At 39.6% G+C, this 21606-nt stretch overlaps 1 protein-coding gene across 6 annotated transcripts in view; it reads left to right on the plus strand.

The window, feature by feature from the left end:
* Positions 1-3525: 3525 nt before the first annotated feature.
* dtnbb (dystrobrevin, beta b) overlaps positions 3526-21606 on the plus strand; it is a 49214-nt gene continuing 31133 nt past the window's right edge. For 5 of the 6 annotated variants that reach the window (XM_033642661.2, XM_033642656.2, XM_033642662.2 and 2 more), the window contains exons 1-9: positions 3526-3724; positions 7398-7444; positions 9696-9763; positions 10014-10094; positions 10203-10416; positions 17197-17282; positions 17601-17755; positions 17866-17971; positions 19062-19228. In XM_033642661.2, coding sequence (XP_033498552.1) covers positions 9697-9763; positions 10014-10094; positions 10203-10416; positions 17197-17282; positions 17601-17755; positions 17866-17971; positions 19062-19228 — 876 coding nt within the window. In that variant the 5' untranslated portion in view covers positions 3526-3724; positions 7398-7444; position 9696. The remainder of the gene's footprint in view (positions 3725-7397; positions 7445-9695; positions 9764-10013; positions 10095-10202; positions 10417-17196; positions 17283-17600; positions 17756-17865; positions 17972-19061; positions 19229-21606) is intronic. The other variant, XM_033642659.2, reaches the window with a different exon arrangement.

Genomic DNA, 21606 nt, shown 5'->3' on the forward strand with positions numbered 1-21606 from the left:
CACACTTTGCTTGAGCATATTTTTGTTTATTACAAGATTATTTTTACTGTGGAAAGAAAATGGAGAACAGCACGTTATGCTAAAACGCTAAATGCTTTATCACAGAATGATTGAGCATAGCATGCTTTGGTTTTACACAATGGATTGGAGGTACAATATGACACTGATTAACAGGCGGATGTAACATTTCACTTAAAAATGGCCTTTTTTTCCCCAGAGAATTGGGAGTCAAATTTATGTTTAATGTGGTTTGAAGTTTTATAAGCACAACACAACATTGGATCATGTTTATATATTGTACATGGATGGACCAGCACATTTGTGGTGTTGTAACAACCTTGTAACTGCATTACAATGACGTTAACACAATATAAATGCTTACCTTACCACATATTAACGTACAAAAAGGCCGATGTGAAGTGTTACCTCAGCTGGTTTTTCACGTGTTCATGCTGAATGCAAATTAAGACGCATCAACTTTATTTTGAAAACTCCTGGAGGTGCAAAGTAGGCCTGTTTTATAGCGATTATTTACAAGGTAATATGCCAAAGTCACCTTTAAAGAAAACAAAATAATCAGAACTTGTTTTTAATGTCTGACTAGTTAATCAAAGTAATATATTTTAATTAATATATTTTAATATAAAAAAAAATCTATTTGCTAATTGTTTTTTTGAAAATCAACAGGGTATTTACTATAATAATATATCGGCTGTCTGTTGTTCCTATAATTTTGTTTAGACTGGACAGACCACCATACAGAGAATAACTTGACTTTTATAATTCAAATTGCCCAGGTATCAATAATCTGTATGGCCCAGCTTTTTTCAGTGGTTCCGTTGGTCTATATTTTTCCATAGAGATGTTGTCTAATGTGTGTACCCTTCTTAGCTGTCTACATTTGTGTCATTACCTTATGAAAACAAAATGACATGTTTTTAAAAGCACCATTTTTAGGTCAGTGGATGAATCAAAGTCCATTTTTAAAATGTATTTGTTATTAAATGGGGGGTTTTGTCTCGTGGAAAATTGGTTTTAAGATGGTAGGGCTAGGATCAGGACAGGTTTCCATATATTTAGAATAGTCATTTCATTAAAACAGTATTTGATTCTGTTAACACAAATTTAATGTGTCCCCCATAAATATTTAGGTCTTATTTGGTTGGACATGATGTTAGGATGTTGTATTTACTCATGTAGAATTGGGGACTGGATCGCACTGCAAAAACAATTAACAAAAACAATCAGTCAACCCAAACGGCAGCTGAAATCTTTGTTAATAAGGACTGAAACGTGAGTCAGGCAGCAGTCCCCACTGTCGCTGAAGTTATCTGTTGTGTGTGCATTCAGGAGAGGAGTTTATATAGAACTGGCCAGAAAGTGTCATGGGCAATCATCACCATTTTTAAAAAGTCACATTTATCACTAGGTGAATTTGTTTAATATGTCTGTGTCATTTTGTCTCCATTTAAACTCCGGGTGAATGTAATATAGTAATCAGCACTTGTAAACAAAGTGTATTTTATCAGAAGTTATAGACTATTATGAATAAATAATGAAAAGAAAAACAATTTGTGTGTGTGTTTACTGGTGCTTATATCACAGAGGGGTGTAAGAGGCAGTCTGAAGTTGACTCGACAACATGAAGTTAATAGTCTATAAAACAGTTATACAGATGTCATTCAGGGAAATCAGATTGGGCTTGATCTAATATTTAAAGCAGCAAATTTATAGTGCCACAAAAAGCTGGGTTAGGGTTAGGGTTAGGTTAGTTGTTAGCTGTTGTTTTTGTATACTGAGACATCGCTGCGTTTTCTGCAGGATAGTGCCATCAAAACATTATTTTATTTTGTTGTATTTGTTTTTTTTAACCGTGACATCCTGCAAGGATAGGGCCATCAAAATAGGTTGTATTTTACCAAGACGTTACTGCATTTCCTGCAGGGATAGTGCCAGGAAAAGCAATTTTCTTTTAAAGATTATTGTTTTGGATAGGATAGTCTATATGTGAGGTGGGGGAGAGAGAGGGAGGGAGGGATGACATACAGCAAGGGCCCACAGGCTGTAATTGAACCCATGGCCGCTGCAGCAGGGACATTGTCTTAATATATTGGTCCCTGCTCTACCTACTTAGCCACCAGGTGCCTTGAAGCAGGTGTTATTTTATCCAGATTTAGCTGCATTTCCTGCCAAAATAGTGCCTGGAAAAGCAGCTGACACATTTCTTGTTGAGGTGGTGCCATAAAATGATTGTTTTTTCTACCAAGACATCGCTGCATTTTCTGCAGGTTAGCGCTTTCTTTTGTTTTTTGTTTTAATCAAGACATCACTGCGTTTCCTGTGGAGATAATGCCACGAAAAGCAGTTGTTTTTTATCGAGACATTGCTGCATTTTCTGAGGTAGTGCCACATAAAACTGTAGTTTTTTTAGTGAGACATTGCTGTGTTTCCTGCTGGGATAGTGGCATGAAAGCTTTTTTTTTTCTTTTTTATCAAGACATAGTGCATTTCGTGCCAGAGTAGAGCCACAAACAGGAGTTCATTATTGCAGAGACGTTGCTGTATTTCCTGCTGGGATAGTGCCACAAAAAGTAGTTGTTTTTTACCCAGACATGGCTGTGTTTCTAGCAGCTTTTCATCCACCAAAAGGGGATATTTTAAGCCATAACATGATCTTTTATGAACTATAACAGATTTTTTTGTGCCTTAACTTATCCACAGATTTACCACAGTGTTGTTGAAACATAAAGTTTCAACTTATCCGCTACTTTATAATGTACACGTGTAACATATGTGTGGTTTGCAGAAACGTAGGGCATGAAAGACAACGATGACTTCTTCTCTTGGTTAGTAGCAGAGAACAGCAGAATGACTGTAGTAAACATTAATAACAATGAGAGAGAGGGGAAAAGCACAGCTGGTACCAGTGTATCAATACTGTGAAAAATAAGTAACACTATGCCACTGCTGTTCATAGGCTTTGCTGGATTTAGAGCCATCCACCAGGCCAAATGAGCACACAGAGAGACTAAACATGATTTCTTTATGTTAATAAGCAACATAAAATGAACTGGTGACACAAGCCTGCCGAGTCAATACATTATCCAGGAGAGTTCTGTGTTTCTATGTTTAATAGGAATACAGAGTGAGGTAAAACTCCCACCTAGATGCTAGATTGCATTATGGGAAATGTAGGATCAAGTCTAGGGTTTGACTCAAAGTCAGGATGTCTCTGTCTCTGCTGTTTTGATTTTATTAATTCTTTTTTTAAATCTGTCTTTTTGAGTCCCCCAGCTTGAAACAATATGAAAGTGCAATATGAAATGGCTGGAGGATCCCTTTGGGTTAAATTAAATCAGTGTTTCGTGTTTCATCTCCACTCTGTTATGCTGAGGATCATAATTCAGAGTAAAAGCAGCAATAGTAGTAGTGCGCCTTTAACCAGCGTGCGTGCGCACATGCGTAAAGTATAGTAGGTGGTCGCGCATGGCATCTCCGTGCCTGCTTGCGCTCTGCTCTGCCGTCCTCTGCCGCTGGGTCGCTGATGATGCCGAGCGGAGCGGGGCGCTTGTACGTTTCGATGTGCGGCTACAACCGCAGTTCCCAAGATTGAAGTCGGATGAAACGGGAGACGAGGCTGAAATATGATGATGGATCGTCCGAGCCGTTTCTCATCGCTCGGACAGCTGTAACGTCGGCGGACACACGGGTGGATTCATCAAAGGTGAGAGTGCGGCTGTGAATCACGGAGGAAATATCCTCCTTATTCACCCTGGACCACTTATCCTCCTCATCTGATGCTGGTGCTGCTGGTGCCGATGATGATGATGATGATGATGCTCTAAACGCAACCTGCGTGATTTTCCTCCGGTAAAGGCCAGCTCCCTGCTATGCCTCTCATTCAGCTGTCGAGACACCAGTGAGAATTGAAAAGATGCAGGATTGCCATTGTTTATTATCTCCCCACAAAAATTTACGGGCATCACGACACATCATTCCCATTGTGGAAATAAGGTAAATAGGCAGTTAAATCAGCAATATGGCTGCGTTTGTGCTCTGCCGTAGCTTCAGAAGTGAATTTTAAGTGTTGCAGGGTTGCTCACTGTGAGAAATGAGGCTTGTAGAAACCGAGAGTGGATGATATCAGCGGAAGGGAGGTACTGCAGTAACCGAGTCCTTATGTTAACTCGCGTCAAAGGATGTTGTCATTACCTCTGAGCTGAAGGTGCGGTTACAGTAAAATGCACCTTTACGGGCCTGTGATGATAACCACACAGTCTTAGTGTATCAAAAGAGAGATGACATCAAATTTATTATGATGTCATGATTACTAATGTGCAGATGAGTGCTTAAAATCCCATCAATTCAGACTTTTATCACACTGATCCTGGTCTGTGCCTTTGAATGTGCTCTGGTCTGTGAATTCATTTTATCCATGAATTATTAACAACTTGTCTCTGTTTCCTCATCCAACATGAAATGATCAACTCCTGCATTTATACTCATGCATTTGCTGCCATGCACCACTTTCATTTTTCCAAATATCGCCTGCCAAATGCTAGGCCTGAGTTGCCTACTCATGAATTTCTGCAGTTACTTCACAGGCAGAATATTTACAATGAACCATTGTGTTATTTTGCTGACATGTGTCTGTTGAGTCTCCCACTGCATAGCAAATGTTTTCTTCCCTTCCCCCCCCAAAGTAGCAACACAGCTCCTCTGACATATACAGTGTGTGTGTGTGTGTGTGTGTGTGTGTGTGTGTGTGTGTGTGTGTTGCTCCCTTTAATGTGTAATTAGGCTGACCAAGTGTTTTCAAGTGCCATCATGGCCCAAAGTGAACCCTTAATCCTGACTGAGTTATGGTCATGATTTGCCCACTGAGCTGCTGAGAGCCACACGATTGATTCAGAGCAGTAAAATTGCTGTTTAATTTAGCACACAGAGTTTTTTTTTGTTTGTCTTAGAATGAAGCAATTAATCGATCAGTCACACAACTAAAAATATTTAGCAACTATTTCAATAAGTGATTATTCTAAAGTCATTTTTCAAGCAGCCATGCCCAATTATTCTGTGGGTTCAGCTTCTCAGGAGTGAACATTTTCTGCTTTTGTCTTTCTTATACCATCAGTGACTAAATATTTTGGGGGATTTTGGATTGTTGTTTGGCAAAAAATGAGACATTTAAAGATGTCACCTTGAGCTTTGGGAATGGAGACAGGTATGGCACCAATTAACAACCATTTTCAGCCAATGAATCTTCAGATTATTTGCCTGTGAATGAACTGTTTTGTCGGTAAAGTGTCAGAAAATAGAAAAAGGAATGCATGCTCCAAAACCAAAAATATTCAATTCACTGTCATATCTGGCACAGAAAAGCATTAAATGTATACTATGCAGGATTGTCAGTTACTGTTTATAATCAGGCTCGCCAGAGAAAGTGAAAGTAAAAGTAACAGCCAACCCCAGATTCCCTTTCATGTTGTGTTTCACTTTCCTACATTTGTGTTTTTTGTGCTGTGTCTTTCTGTCTGCTGCTCAAACCTTTTATGGGGGTATACGCCCATAAACATCCCAAAAACAAAAATAAGAAAATAAGAAAACACAGGCAGAGGGCAGAGTCGCTGCAGAAAAATACACCACCACAGACTTACAGTGGGTCATAAGTGATGATCGAGAGGGATTATTTCTGTATGAGGCTGTACATTGATTTGTAGGAAAGCCAGTATCTTTTTTGCTGACATTTTTGGCTTAGAAAATATAGATAATAATATAGTGGATTAATAGACTAAGCTGCAGCACCAGTGTTTTTTTTAATTATTATTTTAAAAAAAAGAAACAATACTTCACTGCAATACAGTCAAAAAAACCCTGCTGGTGCCTGTAATCTGAAATTGTCCATAAAATTGTCACAAAATAGTAAAAATAAATGACTAAATAAAAATTTGCATGTCTGTTATATTTCATAGAGCTCAAGGTAACATCTTGAAGTGCCTTGTTCTGCCAATAAACACTCTCCAAAAAAAAGTTTTCAATTTACCATCATATATGGGACAGAAAAGCATTCAATTTTCACGTTTGAGAAGCTGAAACTAGCAACATTTTTTGCTTACATTATTGCTGAAAAAATGCTCAAAACGATTGTTTGATTATATAAAACAGTTGCTGATTAGTTCCCTGTTGATGTAGATAATAATGTAGTTGATTGATTGGACTAAGCAGCAGCTCCAGTGATGGGCTTTTTGATATTTCATATACTTGATCACTAAAATAATCATTAGTTGTGACTCTGATCATAATACTTACTGTTAAAGGTCTAGTGTGGAGGATTTAGTGGCATCTAGCTGTGAGGGTGCAGAACTGAAACTTGTGTGAAGGGTGTAGGAGAACTACAGGCTAACACAAAGACGCTATTGGTTTGTCCGCTCTGGGCTACTGAAGCACAACACGGCAGACTCTGTGTAAGACGGGCTGCTCCATATGTAGATATAATCAGCTCATTCCACGGTAACGAAAACACCATTCTTATTTTCAGTATCATCATAAACATAAGAAAACATAGTTCTGTATATTATATTCTGTTATAGCGACTAGATGCTCCTACTGGACCTTTAATCACTGAAATAACCACTGGTTGTTACCCAGATCCTAATACTTATTGTCTTCAATAAAAGTGAAATGATGCTTGACTGCATTTTAGTGGATAGATTCCTTTAAAAGACCCTTGCTTGTGCCTGTAACCTGCAATAAGAACCACTCAACACAAGCCAGAGTAGTAAGCTAGTGACTGGAAAGAGGCTTTGTCATAACAGTAAAGATCACTGTGAAAAGAAGAGCGTCTCTAAAACACGGCTTGATGTAAAAAAAGAAAAGAAATCCTGCCTGTGTGTAGACTTCCTGAGAGTAGCAGAACCTTTGCTTCTTTGCTTTCACTCTGCTGGTCAGCATCCTGCAAACATTCATGTGATCCAGACATGTTTGGGGCGCTCGGTCCGAGGTACCCCGGCGCTTCTCACTCATTGGCCAGCTGTAATGTGCTCCGCGTCCGTCGTCGTTAAGTGGTTCCTTTGCAGCTCTCCGTCGGTGTCATTAGCCCACAGGATGCAGTCCTTGCTGAGCAGGATGTCATGGAGAATTATCATTTGCACAGACCACGGGCACTGGAGTGTTCCCCAGCCAGCTCACCAATATCTCTGCAGGAAGAGAGAGAGGGGAAACAAAAGCACAAATTGAGAGCTAATGAAGTCCTTGAAGGAGGGAGAGAGGGGAGGTGTTAATTACTTATTCAAAAGTCAACTACATTTTGTCAGCGAGGAATAGCTTATCTCTCATAGTATTGGTAACATCGAGTGCAAAGACACCTTCGCTAACTCTTTGAATATGGCTTCTCTTCACAGGGTCGACGTTCAGGGCTTCACTTTGTTTGACATTCAACCACAGACAGGTAAGTATTGAAATCTTAAATTATATAGTCTAAAAAATGACACTATTTTCCAATACATTACACCACAAATTTAAACCACTGTACTATACTGAACACAGGACACTGGGAAAGAACAATTGACGATCTGTTTCAAGTGAAAACATCCACTGTTCACTGAAAGAAATGACTTGTGCCACAACATTAAAGCCCTGATGACACTTTTTGAAGAGTGAAGGCTTGAGTGTAATAAGGAAACCTGTATTGTTTCAAAGGGAAATTTGTCTTCCACAAGTACGAGTGTGATGTTGAAACAAAAGACAGACACGAACAATGAATTATTTTTGAAAACTCGCAACAGAGCCGACGCTGAAGTTGAATCAGATGTCAAAACAAAAGCTAAAGTTTAAATTGTTCAATAGATGTAGAGTCTTTGGTCTGAAAGAGATGAGTATCCTTTTTGTTTGTACAGCAACTGATACCTGCATCCTGAAGATTAAGGACTAATATTTAAATGTTCACATCATAAAGATATCATTTTTAACATCTTTGTACAATTGGATTTTAATATTAAATAAAAATTGATGGCACACTTTAAAAGAATAGTCCGACATTTCAGGAAAGGTGCTTATTTTCTTTATTTCTTGTTAGCATAAGCAGATTTCTCACATGAACTCTGGACAACGTCAAGAGAATCAGGTCCAGACATCGTCCGGAGTTTGTTGTAGCACACAACAGGAGATTGTCCCTGTCAAACAAGCTCTCACCTACTGGAAGTACTCTGAGTTTAGGTGAGGCCTGGGTAGAGCAGGAGGCAGGAGATTACAATGATTACACCATGGGCACACAGCCAGTTTCTAATATGGGAGTACAACTGAGTCTTATGCCGTTCAGAAGTCACTGAAGTTACAGAATCTCGTCATCTCTGCAGTTAGACATTGTCACTGGCGTCTTCTTGTAGCTGACCCGTCTTTTTCACCCTCAGATGTTTGTTTTTGTTTCATGCGAGCTTCATGATAGAAACGTTATCAACACACGCCCGCTGTGAATTCTCCTAACAGTTTCTTACTCTATTCACACACGGGCTCAATCACACATGACATAGACTTTGTGCTATGGAGCTAGCAGGGTAAAGTCAGTTAAAGGTCCAATCCACCTGATTTGGGAATTTGGGTTCTCACATACAGCTCCTTTGAGTAATAGATAATTTCAGATTTGCAGTGAATGTGTCAAAGGGGCTATAATTTGGTACAAAAGTGGCTTAAACAAAGAATAACCAAGCACAAAACCAACTACTTTTTTTTTTTTTTTTTTGGAGACAACTAAGATATAATGAGTTATTTAGTGAGCTTTAGAGGTGCTGGTAGGTGGATTTTGTCACAGTTGAAGAGAGTCAGGCTGGCTGTTTCCCCCTGTTTACACTCTCTATGTTAGGCTAAGCTAATGGCTATTAGCTGTTTAGCATCATGTTTAGCATATAGGACATGGTGTCAATCTTCTTATCATACTCTTGGCAAGAAAGCGAAAAAGTATACTTCCCAAAATTTCAAACTATTCCTTTGAGTAAAAGTCACATTTTTGTCAACACTCAATTTTCTTAGTTGCCACTGAACACTGACACCACACATTGCTGTTAAATAAGATGAGATAAGAACAGTTAGTGACTCTTTAAATGAAAGAAATCACGATTTATCTCTGGTTTTTAGTATCTTCAGCTGCATCCCACATCCTTGATATTTAAGTGATTCAGATAGTGAATTGAGTGAAACAAACAGATAGTTCAGTTTCATTGTTAAACTAGCTCATTAGCGTCTCTCAAGGCATTGAAATTTGTTGTGTACAGCTAAAGAGTTCACCCCAGTAATTTCATCTGTTAAGAAATCCAAACAAAGCTACATAATCTATGTGTTTTGCAGTGAAGTGATTAGCTGGAGTGATGACTAATACAGTCCTTGATGTATACAGGGTGAATAATAAAGGTGGTATACGAGTGTTCAGGAGCTCACATGTTCATTTCAGCTGAAGACCAGATGTTCTATATTTAAAAGATGTTATTTTATAAGCTTTAAGTAATCATTTATGTTATTTAATACCACAGAAAGTCATATTCTGATCATTTTTCTTCAACTGCACTTTTAATATACCATATATATAATTCATCCTCATTTGTATGCTTTCTGATTGTGGACAATGAAAAGAACTATGTGTTTCATTTATTAACATGCTGCTGTCTGAACTGTACGCACTGCGCGTTCTGCTGTTTGATGTGCCACAGAATGATCGAGGAAGGCAGTAAACGAGGGAAGGCCATGGTGGAGAAGAGACAGCTCTTCATGGAAATGAGTGAGTGGAGTCGACTGAAGAGAAATCTCTTTTCACTATTCATAGTCGGCAGTGGCTCATGTAATTCTTTGACTGAAGCAGGAGATATGTGCTCCCTCACATGTACAGTGTAATTCCTCCCACACAGATAACGATCACGTGTAAATGTACTTTCTGTAAGCCTGATTGTGTTCGGAAAGAATGTAATTTTATTAAATTAAACTGGACAGGCATGGCATTAACTTGAGATCTGATTTTTTCTTTTTTGCAGGAGCCCAAAATTTTGATGTAATCAGACTGTCGACTTACAGGACTGCCTGCAAACTCCGGTTTGTGCAAAAGAGATGCAACCGTAAGAGATTTTCCTCTCGTTTCAACTGTTATGACACTGTGTAATTAACAGAAACATTATTTCCAAGAGTCACAGTCTGATCACAGTCTGTCTGTTTCCCCCTCACAGTTCATCTGGTGGATGTCTGGAACATGATCGAAGCCTTTCGTGACAACGGGCTCAACACGTTGGACCACAACGCTGAGATCAACGTGTCACGGCTGGAGACTATTCTGTCTTCCATCTACTACCAGCTCAACAAGCGGCTGCCCACCACCCACCAGATCAATGTGGAGCAGTCCATCGGGCTGCTGCTCAACTTCATGGTGGCCACCTACGACAGGTACGGGTGAGGTGGTCAGTGCAGATGAGCGATACACTCTGTGGGTGGGGATCACTGGAGTCACTTTTACTGTTGTTTGAGTGGCGTTGATGCAGAAACCACATCAAATCGGAGGCTGAATATTAAAATATATTTTATAAATGTGTATTCACATCTCACATTTTAGACCAGTGGCTCCCAACAAAGGTATTTCTACTTGTGAGCCTTTGTCACTGGTTCCATGTGTCTACAGGGTTTAACCAATGACAAAAAAATGTTTTTGGTTTTTTTTATCAATATCTAAAGGGCCTAAAGAGTTAAAATATTCTAGTATTTTACAGGGAAAAAGTAAAGATTAAAAGCAAATCAGAATAAATTCACCCAAACAGATTTTTTTTCTTCTTGCTACCTCTCAGACAAATCGTATGATCCCTTGTGGGCAGCTTGTTCTTATATCCAGGTTGTCAAATACTGACACTTTGTCGCGCTCCTCAGTGTGTGATATCGACACCAAAGGCACCCTTTAGCATCTTCATGCAATGCACCGGGCTTTCAACTTACTCCAGTGTAAACCCATCCACAGCAATACTTGATGCCGAGAGCAACTGACACAGTATAAAGACTCAGAGATTACGTACTGTATAGGGCTGGAGAGAGCGGAGGTGGATGGGCCAAACAAAACAAGACTTTAACCTAGTTTGCGCCCCGTGTGAAACCAAAACCATTGTTTTAATGTAACATTACTTAATTTACATACAGTCAAAGTGTACTGATGTCACTTATGTATTTACGTTATATTACCTTATTGTTACGCAACAAACATACTTATTTGAACTCAAAACATGATCTTTTTTCTAAACCTAACCAAGTGGTTTTGATAGCTACACCTAACTGGGTCTGGTTTGACCAGTAGCTCATGGTGGATTTTTCAATGTGCTCCTATCCTGTACAGTAAGCTTCACTTTCAGTGACTGTGGCTGCTCAGAAAAGTTCTGACATCTTGCTTTTTACATGACAACCTGTGAAAAATCTGCTAAAAACTGACACAGTTTATCATATGTAGTTGATTATCAACTTAAAGACAACTAACGGTAATTACAGGTAGTGTGTTTAACTTTTATAAATATTAATATTAGCTGGCTGCTACTCAGTCTGTTGGAACAAAATTAGGTTGAAACTTAAGGTTATGGATATAACCCTGGTTCTCTGATTAGCATTAGTGAGTGTCTCACCAGACCACCCTCCTTGCTATGGAAGCAAGATAGAGGTGACAACTGAAGGTATGTCAGCCCAACATATAGGAGGAGGGTCCCAACCCCTCCTGACATATGCGTCACTAGTGCCAGCCAATTAAGGCTGGCGTAATATTATATGAGCTTCTGATGGGGTCACGCAGGAGGCGTTCCCATAGTGAGATACGAAACAAATGTTATGAAAGAGAACCTAGTATATGGTTGGACCGTGCATGGTCAGTGTGCTAAATTGTGGACAAATTGTTACAGGGATAGCCAGCGGAAGTGTCTATAGTGTTAATTCCTGGATGTTAAATGATCATTTGCAATTTTTTTCTGTGATCGCAGAAATTTTTGTTTTCAAAGTGTACTAAAGTAGTATGTCATAGGCAGCTGTGGATCAGTATATAAGTCATTCACTCTGCAGTTCGATCCCCAGCTCCCTTCAGAATGCAAGTATCCTTGGGCAAGATACTGAACCCCAAAATAATGAGCATTAGATTAGATCCTGATGATCAGATTGGCACTTTGCCTGACAGCCTTTGCAGTCAGTGTATGAGTGTGTGTGTGAACGTGTAAAGCACTTTAAGTGATCGAAAGACTTGGAAGGATTTATAAAAATGCAAGTCCGTTTACTATTCACATGGTTACAATACCTGTGTTGGAGACAAAAAATTGGATATAATCATTCTGTTTTCAACAATTTGTTGTTCTGGATTACTCATCTGAGGTGTTGATGTGTAATTAATATTACCTTGTTAAACAGACCAGACCTAGGTTACATCCCATGACAATTACAAACATGCCCACAGCCTCAAATATTGGTCTTAGTAAAAACAGCAAGATAATTTCCTACTTCAGCATCCAGATTAGGAAGCACAGGGGAGACTTTGTTTTGCCTCCAGGGTTGATACACACTGTGGTGGGTTGCAGTATTTATTCATGGACAAACTCAAACCTTCACTGTACCACCTGACAACTTTACTACTGCTTTCTCCTGTGCTCAGATTGCCAACACCTGAGCACCCTGAGCACATCCGCCTTCACTCTATTTTTCTCTCGCTTGACCACACTCACTACGCCTACTAATACCCTACAAATATGGGATTGAAACACCTCGTTTGAAATAAAAGTACAGGATAATATATAGAGCTCCTCCTAAATTTCTCGGATGAGGCTTTCTGGGTTTAGCTCTGCAGGTACAGTAATAAACTCAATGCACTGCAACAACAATCGTTCATGTATTGAGGGAGTAGATCAGATGATTAATCACAGAGGTAGATGTTACCAGCAGAAACACTGTCACCCCTATCCATTTTGAAAGAGCAACAGTCAATGGGGAAACTCGACTGGCCAATGGTGTCACTTTGTCACTCAGTCACTCACACAGTGACAGAGTTTCGCCTTTATAGGCCCCTGTTTTGCTGTGGTCCAAGAAAGCAAAGTGACACCCTGTATGACACTAAAAAGAAGGTGTTATAAAGTGATTATTTGGATTTTTCATACATTCATTATGTTTTGATTAAACGGTTCTATTATTATTCAAATTGAGCAGTTTAAGAAAATTTCTTTCAACTAATTAACTAAAACATTTTAGACATTCATCGAGCAAAAATGGCACGGTGGTGCAGTGGTTAGCATTGTCGTCTCACGGCAAGAGGGTTCCTGGTTTGAACCCAAGGTGGGGGAGCACTTCTGTGTGGAAACTTAGATGTGCTGAGTTTGCATGTTCTCCCCGTGTCAGTGTGGGTTTTCTCCGGGTGCTCCAGCTTCCTCCCACAGTTCAAAGACATGTAGGTTAACTGGTGACTCTAAATTGTCCGTAGGTGTGAATGTGAGTGTGAATGGTTGTCTGTCTCTATGTGTCAGCCCTGTGATAGTCTGGTGACCTGTCCAGGGTGTACCCTTCCTCTCACCCAATGCTCCAGCCCCCCCATGACCCTCAAACAGGATAAGCGCTTACGGAAAATGAATAAGTGAAGTAAAAATATAAAAGAAAAAAATCAGTGGTTCTAGCATCTGTTTCCCTTGCAAGGATTTACTGCTCTGTTCTTGTCTTAAATTACACTGAGTATCTTGTGCAGGTTTTGTACAGTTGGTCAGACAAAACAAGTAGCAGGGCGGGGGTTTCTGGCACAACTTTACCTACTTCCAAGGTTCATAGAGATGAGCAGCACTTGTAGTATGTAGAACAAATTCAGTGCAATACCAATGTCTTTCAGCTTACGGCATTTTGAAACGCGTTGGACCCTGATGAAGGCCACATGCTGAAATGCATTGGTATTGCAATGAAGTTGTTCTATGTACTACAAGTGCTCCTCAAACAGACAAAAGGCACCTTAAGAAGTCACCTCAGACCAACTGTAATGGGCATTTTTCACTCTTTCCTGATATTTTTTAAACTGAATCCACAGACTAAAGGCAGAGAGAGGAACGAGACACACAGTATCATTTCATAACTCAGATAGCCTACTTTCAACAGGTCAGATAGTAATATTCAGGTGAATGATGGTGACTACGGAGGAGGATGTGGAGCACACACAGACAGAGAGTGTGACAGTGTAGAGACAGAAAGGGGCAATAGTTCAGCTGTTTCAAGTATCTGCATTGCCATATGCAAGACAGAGGCAGAGAGTGGCGACCGCCAGAGAGGTAACTCCAGTGGAGGGAAGCAAGGGAGGAAATGTGTTTCTACATTTTGTCTCATGTTGTGAATTTTCACATTAATAGAACAGTAAAATGCATTGAATTTAGTGTGCAAGGTCTCTGCGTAATGATTTTTATAAAAAGGCAGATAAAAAAAAAAACCACATACAAAAAATACGGACTTGGTGTGCAAACACCTGAAGTGTCGCAGAACACTGTCAGAGTTCCCTGTATTTAGTACCAAGTTACGTAGTTCTTTCTTCCCAGGAAACTGTTAGAGAATAAAATACCTATAAGATAAAGCGTTAGCATTTTATTTCACAACACATTGTCTAATGCTGCTTTAAAGTCCACTCCACGCTGCCAGGAATTCAGTTCTGGTGAAAATATGCTGAATCCCTCTGTTTATAGTTTATAACTGTAGAAAGTAAAAATTCCCAGAAGAAATACACAGCACAGGACTTCAGTATTCTCAATGGCCCTGATTTCACTGTACAAACTATCCATCCAGCCAGGTTTTAGGCCTCTGAAATCATGCCAAAACACTGACAAATGTTGGAACAAATACACATCTGCTTACTTTCTCTGTCACACAAAAAAAAGTCCCAATCAGCTGAAGTATTCCTGGTGATGTTTTACTGTATATCCCTCCTCTTAATGTTTGCTCTGTGCTCAAGGCATCCTGGAGTACAGAGGTTTATTATTGACCGTAAAGCTCTCTCTCATTATTGTACCCTGTGTGCTCAAATTGATTGGCTGCTTGCCCCTTCCATTCATCGACCCATTCAATTGGTTTACTTTTATCTGTAAGGCCATTCTGGTCCCGCTCCATTATTATTCATGCTGCTGTATCTCTGGGAAACTTTGTGGAAATGACTGTCTGCGATCACAGGAAGCAGTTTCGCTATCTGTCCCTGAGGTCCAAACTGAATTAGGCAGAAGAGCTTTCATGTACTCTGTTACCTCTGCTCGGAAGCCGGAGCTAAATGAACCTGAAATGAAAGAGCTGGTCTCTCTTGGCAAGTTAAAGAGATTTTAAGGGGTCTTGAGGCGGGCTAATAATGATGTGAATATACTGCGTTAATGTGTGATTGAAGGCTTAGTTCATGACCTTTGACATTTTACACATTAATGGATGCAACCTCAAAGTGCACTGATATGTTTGACATATGCACTGCTGTATGTTACAGTCTGAGAATCGATCGGGTATCAGTCTGACACAGATTAGTGTCTGGTATGTACTGCGTCAGCTTGTTGAAGGTACGAGCGCTCATGGATCCGTAACACGTAGTAATGTAGTACAACAGCAATGAATGAACTAGTGAGAACCTATGTAATCTGACATGAGGTGAGACCTTCACCAGCTGTGGCCAATGGTGCATTCATGTGCTCCTTGGAAGGTCATTTTTCCGACTTCAGTGTGTTTATAAGCTTTAGTTGTAGTGTGGAAACAACATGGCCGAAAGAAAATGTTCATTCATTTATTTGCCGTAACCGTTGTTCCTGTTAGGGGTTTGGGGGGGGGGGGGGAGGGGGGGGCGTGACAGCTGACACTGGGTGAGAGGCAGGGTACACCCTGGACAGGTCACCAGACTATCAAAGGGCTGACACATAGAGACCGACAACCATTCACGCTCACATTCACACCTACTAGTAATTTAGAGTCACCAATTAACCTGCATGTCTTTGGACTGTGGGAGGAAGCTGGAGTACTCAGAGAAAACCCACACTGACAGAGGGAGAATATGCAAACTTTGCACAGAAGGGCTCCTCTACCCTGGGTTCAAACCAGGAACCCTCTTGCTGTGAGGCAACAATGCTAATAGTGCAGCGCGTGTTGTATTTTATTGCTTAGAGTGTTCAAACAACATGTTGATGACAAAGAGCAAAGGACACGGTTCAGGTGAGCTGTGAGGTACGATAATTTTTCAATTTATTCTGACATCACATGAATGCAGCACAAGGCTGGGGATGTCTGCTACTTTCCTCTCAAAGAACGACAGGTCCTTAGTCAGTGACATTTCTGTGACATCACATTGAGCGTACACAGCCAACCTGCAAGCAAACATAGAGGGATGGAGATGAGGGATTTGACTGGAATTGTAATAACTGTGTCATATTTCTGTGCAAATATCTCATTATCTTTTATCGAGGGGAGTCTCTTGTATGTAACTTTATCTGAGGTGACAATTGTGAGATGATATTATGATTAAACACACAGTAACACAAGCAGAGAAGACTGACTTAGCTAAAGTTAAGTTGAAGACATTCCTTTTTAGTCCCACATTCTAGTAGACAGGTTTGACTGTTTTAATTTATTTTATTTTTCTTTCTTCCATTGGTTTTAAGTCAGGTGGGCTTTTACTTTTACTATTTTATAGGTTTATCTATTATTTCATTTTATTTTTTTGGTTTTATTCTCGCGTTATCATCTTTTATTGGTCTATTTATTCTATTTTGTTCTGTTTTTAATTATTTTGTTTATTTTAATTCATATGTATTATCATCTTTTAATGGTTTACTTTTGGTGCTATTAGTTTTTTTTATTTTAACAAATTTTTAATCAGTTCTGAGTCAGGTCTTTGTATTTTCTATTGATTTATTCTTCATTGTGATTATTGTTTCATGAGGTTTAATTTCAAATTTTAATGGATTTAATTCACTTTTATGGTTGGTTGCTGGCTTTGTTCTGTGCCTGCAACTTCTACTTCACACTTTGTGCCGCACAGTGTGATTCCACCTGGAACAGAAATTTGCTAAATAAATAAAGTTTTGCTTGCTTAGCTGCCATAAGCAATCAGAAGCTATTAGTCATAACAGACCATGTGAGGCTGTAATGGGAAACCAGTCAGTGTATTAGACTGAACAAAGGTGTGTTTTACTGCTTATGAATTCATCTTTTCACCTTTCTTTCTTCTTGCAGTGAAAGCCATGGGAAACTGACAGTTTTCTCAATGAAAGCCATGCTGTCAACAATGTGTGGAGGGAAAATTGTAGACAAACTACGCTGTAAGTACATTTGTAAGCCCCCCTACACCTGCCACCAGAAGACAGATGTATCTGTGTGTGAATGAGCTGCATTTTTTAATTAGCTTGATTTTCTGAAATGTCATTGCCACCTGCACATTCTAGGATTTTTTTATGCAGTTGCTTAAATTAAACACACAGGGGCACTGTTGAAACACACATGCAGAATTTATTTGCTTTAACTGTGCCTATTTTGACTCTGCTGAGTACACAGGGTGCGGATCAATACATCCACAGAAATGTCAAAAGCCTGCTTTGCACTGTGTTCTTCCTAACAGTCTGACATTTGCTGTCCCTCAGATATTTTCTCACAGATCTCCGACTCAAGTGGAGTCATGATGTTTGCAAAGTTTGATCAGTTTCTCCGGGAGGTGCTCAAACTCCCTACGGCTGTGTTCGAGGGCCCTTCTTTTGGGTACACGGAGCACTCGGTGCGGACGTGCTTCCCTCAGCAGGTATGAGGAGGATTTATGAACACACCATCCTCTCATTCTTCTTCTTCTTCCCTATCTTCTAATAATTTGCATGTCTTGGTTAATACATGTTTGTGTGTGGTTGTATCCAGAAGAAGATTATGCTGAACACGTTTTTGGATGTGTTGATGGCAGATCCTCCCCCTCAATGCCTCGTATGGCTACCGCTCATGCACCGACTTGCTAATGTTGAAAATGGTGAGATGTGGACTCTCAGCTATTTATATTCACAATGTGCATCCACACTGACATTTCATCATTTGAATATAAATGTTCCTCATTTAATTTCTCTAAATTTGATGCTGATGTCTGTAAAACGGTGATGTAAAATAATGCATAATTTTACCTCTTTGGGCCTAGAAACAGTGAAATGGTAAACAGCTAAATGGATATGGACTTGAACCTCTATAGTGCCTGTCTAGTCTTTTGACCACTCAAAGTGCTTTTCTCTTCCACCCCCAGGAGCACTCATTTAATCCTTCCTCTGAACTTATATGTAAAGGTCCTGAACTTAATCTTCAAGTAAAACGGAGCATTGGTGACTTAGTGGATAGAGCAGGCGCCCCATGTACAAGGCTGTTGTTGCAGCAGCCCAGGTTCGAGTCCAACCTGGGGCCCTTTGCTGCATGTCATCCCCTCTCTCTCTCCCCCTTTCAAACTTACCTGTCCTGTCTATTAAAGGCAAAATGCCCTAAAAAATATCTTAAAAAAAATCTTCAAGTAAAACATATAAGGATTTTTCCATCATTATTTTTAATAAAGGTTCACAAGCCCAATAGTTTAGAAACTACTGGTTTAAGTTTGTTTTTTTTGTTTTTTTCAATGTAAAATCTAAATCTGTAAAGTTATTAGTCATTATATTTGTCAATATATGTAATGGAGTAAAAAGTACAATATTTCCCTCTGAAATGTGGTGTACAAGTACAAAGTAACATTTAATGGATATACTCAATTAAAGGACAAGTACCTTAACATTTTACTCAAGTACAGGTCTTGGCTAAATGTACTGAGTTACTTATTACAACTGGCTGCAGGGATACGTCTGACAAAGAAGGGTGAGAACCACTGCCTTAGAACTAACTGCACACACAGGTTTTTAAGATGTAAGATAAGATGCAGCAGCACAAAGATAGAAATAAGTACAGACATAAAAAAATAATTAGAAGTATATTAAATAAAAAAAAAAAATAATAATGTGAAAATAATAATAAAAAATGTGAAAATATAAGAGAACAGCTCTGTAAGTAAAGATGTCTCTGTCCCGTCTTTGTTTTTCTTTACTGCTCAGTCTTCCATCCGGTGGAATGTTCATATTGCCGGAGCGAGAGCATGATGGGTTTCCGGTATCGGTGCCAACAGTGCCATGGCTACCAGCTCTGCCAAAGCTGCTTCTGGCGTGGTCATGCCAATGGTCCCCATAGCAACCAGCACCAAATGAAGGAGCACTCATCCTGGGTAAGGCAAAGCCCTGATCACTCTTAATTTTACATCCTGTTGTTCCCTTTTCAAAACAATCCTAGAGTCAATATCTCTGTGAGAGTGGGGAATGATTTTACAACATGGCAGACTATTCAGCCGTCACCCTACATTTCCTGTCCTCTCAAAGCAATCCAAACGGGATTTTATGGGGTTTTACTCATTTTGGCAAATGAAATTGTATTGATTGAATTTGCTATGTTGCCACATTCCCCCAAAGCTCAATCATTATGTTATAAATCGAAACAAGGGAAGACATAGGCGCAGGATCCCAAATCCAATTCCCACCCCACACGGTTTTTCACAGAAGAGAATGACTGTTCATGAAGCCTCAGGACTTGACTGACACGCCTGAATAGATGCAACACAAAAAGATATCTGTAATGTGAAAAAATATTACCACGAGGGTTAGATGGCTGGATCTGTTCTGGATGTTTTCCTACTTTCGTCACAAACTGGTGTAAATTATATGTCTGTGAAACACATCTGGGACATTGTTCGCCACATTTTATTTGGTTTCAGCATTTGGCAGCACCCACACTACTCTGATTAGCTGGCAGCTTTACTGGCCATTTTCTTTTGTTGTGACAAAAACAATGGCTGTTCATAAAAGAACAAGACAACTGCTGTGTCAGCCAGTGCGTTAAATGTACTCTCCAACCATTATTGTGTGTCTGTATTATATGGATAAATTGCACGACATAAAGGCAGGGCCATTTTATTCCTATAATACATTTTATTACAAGTAAACTAAGATAACGGTCGTAGAGATGTCTGCCTGCTCTCCAGTATCATGGAACTAGATGGCACTCGGCTTGTGATGATAAAAGCACCAAAAAATACATTTAAAAAAAAAGCAATGTCTCTTTATAGAAATCATGACCTTGTTACTCAAGATAATCCACAGACCTTGTTGTGAGCAGTTTCATGTAGGAACTATTTTCTTTCTACTGAACTACACCCACCAACTGTATCACCACACACAATGAAGTGTACATCTACTGCTAGCTCACCTAGCACCACTGAGCTAGCTAATGTTAAAGCTCAGCCAAGGAGGACGCCATTAATGTTTTCATCTCGCACCGTCATGAGCACAAGCATCTCGTCCATGAGTAGATGCACACTCCCTTTTGGCGGTGATACGGTCGGTGGGTGTAATCTTTTTGATTTCAGTGTGAACCGTCCCTTTAAACAGTTTCTGGTTTGTTCCCTAAATGAAACCAAATGCTCGAGTGATCATCCTGCCTTAAGGAACTGCTATCCCATCTTACCTTAAATTAATTAATTAATAGTTTGTGTTTTAGTTTGTGTTTCACTGGAGTGTTAAATGACAAAACTTTTCAGAGACTTTTTTTTTTACCCTACCAAGAATAAAATTCTGTAGAGTTTGGTCCTTTTTTGTAGGAAAATGGTCGATCTGAAGACAATGATATCGGTAATCATTTATCATCACACATATTAAAAAGGACAATTACAGTATCATCTATTAAAAAATATGTTTTTTCAGTAATGGTATGGTATGGTTATGCTGCATTTATGTCATGTCAGAGCTACTGTTATCACCAATTTCCAACATTTTTTTTTAATTATTTTGAGGTTGTAAAATCAGTCTGTTAATGCACAGTTGTGTCCCACATGTGTTGAAATCTGAACATTCAAATTTTGGTCAAAGTATGTATGATGTTTTAGCATCATAATGCTTTTTTCCCAAGTCTTTCTCAAAACGTTTTCCTACCTGACCTGATGTTGGTTTCTGCATGATGACATAGTACATATAAACCCCATAGCCTTTCCCAGCGTGCCTCTCTGTGTCTGAGCCGAGTCAAGTAAACATTCCACCTTAAAAGTTGCCGGCAGTTGGTCTAGTGAATTAAGTTACTTTTTCTCCGACTCCAGCTGCTGTGAGAGGCAGCAAAACATCCTTTATTTAATAGTTACAGTTTACTGATTAAACACTCCACAGTATGAACAGTGGTTACATGAGCCTCAAAACAAGCCACAACTCAGCCCTGAGCAGAGTGACCATCCTCTACTGACCAATCAGACTGCAGTGTTCACAGCTCCACCTTTTAGTACCAGATCTGTGTGCTAGGTACCCCAACAGAGGGGGGACCAAAAATGGGGATGGTACAGAATGGTTTACTGGTGCTGTCCACAACTTTTCACAGTGGTAACGAAAAAAAAGTGTACTGAACTTAATTGTACCATACCGCACTGCTCGGTGGAAATGGGGCAGCTGTAGACCAGCAGCTTCTGTGTTCTGAAAGGTAAAATTACTGTTTTGGTCAGTACAGTCTGGTGGATTTGAAGAGAGTGATATAACAGCCTCAGATCCCAATCAGAAAGGGCTGTCAGAC

Source organism: Epinephelus lanceolatus, chromosome 15 (assembly GCF_041903045.1).
Source record: "Epinephelus lanceolatus isolate andai-2023 chromosome 15, ASM4190304v1, whole genome shotgun sequence".
Classification (NCBI taxonomy): Eukaryota; Metazoa; Chordata; class Actinopteri; order Perciformes; family Serranidae; genus Epinephelus; species Epinephelus lanceolatus.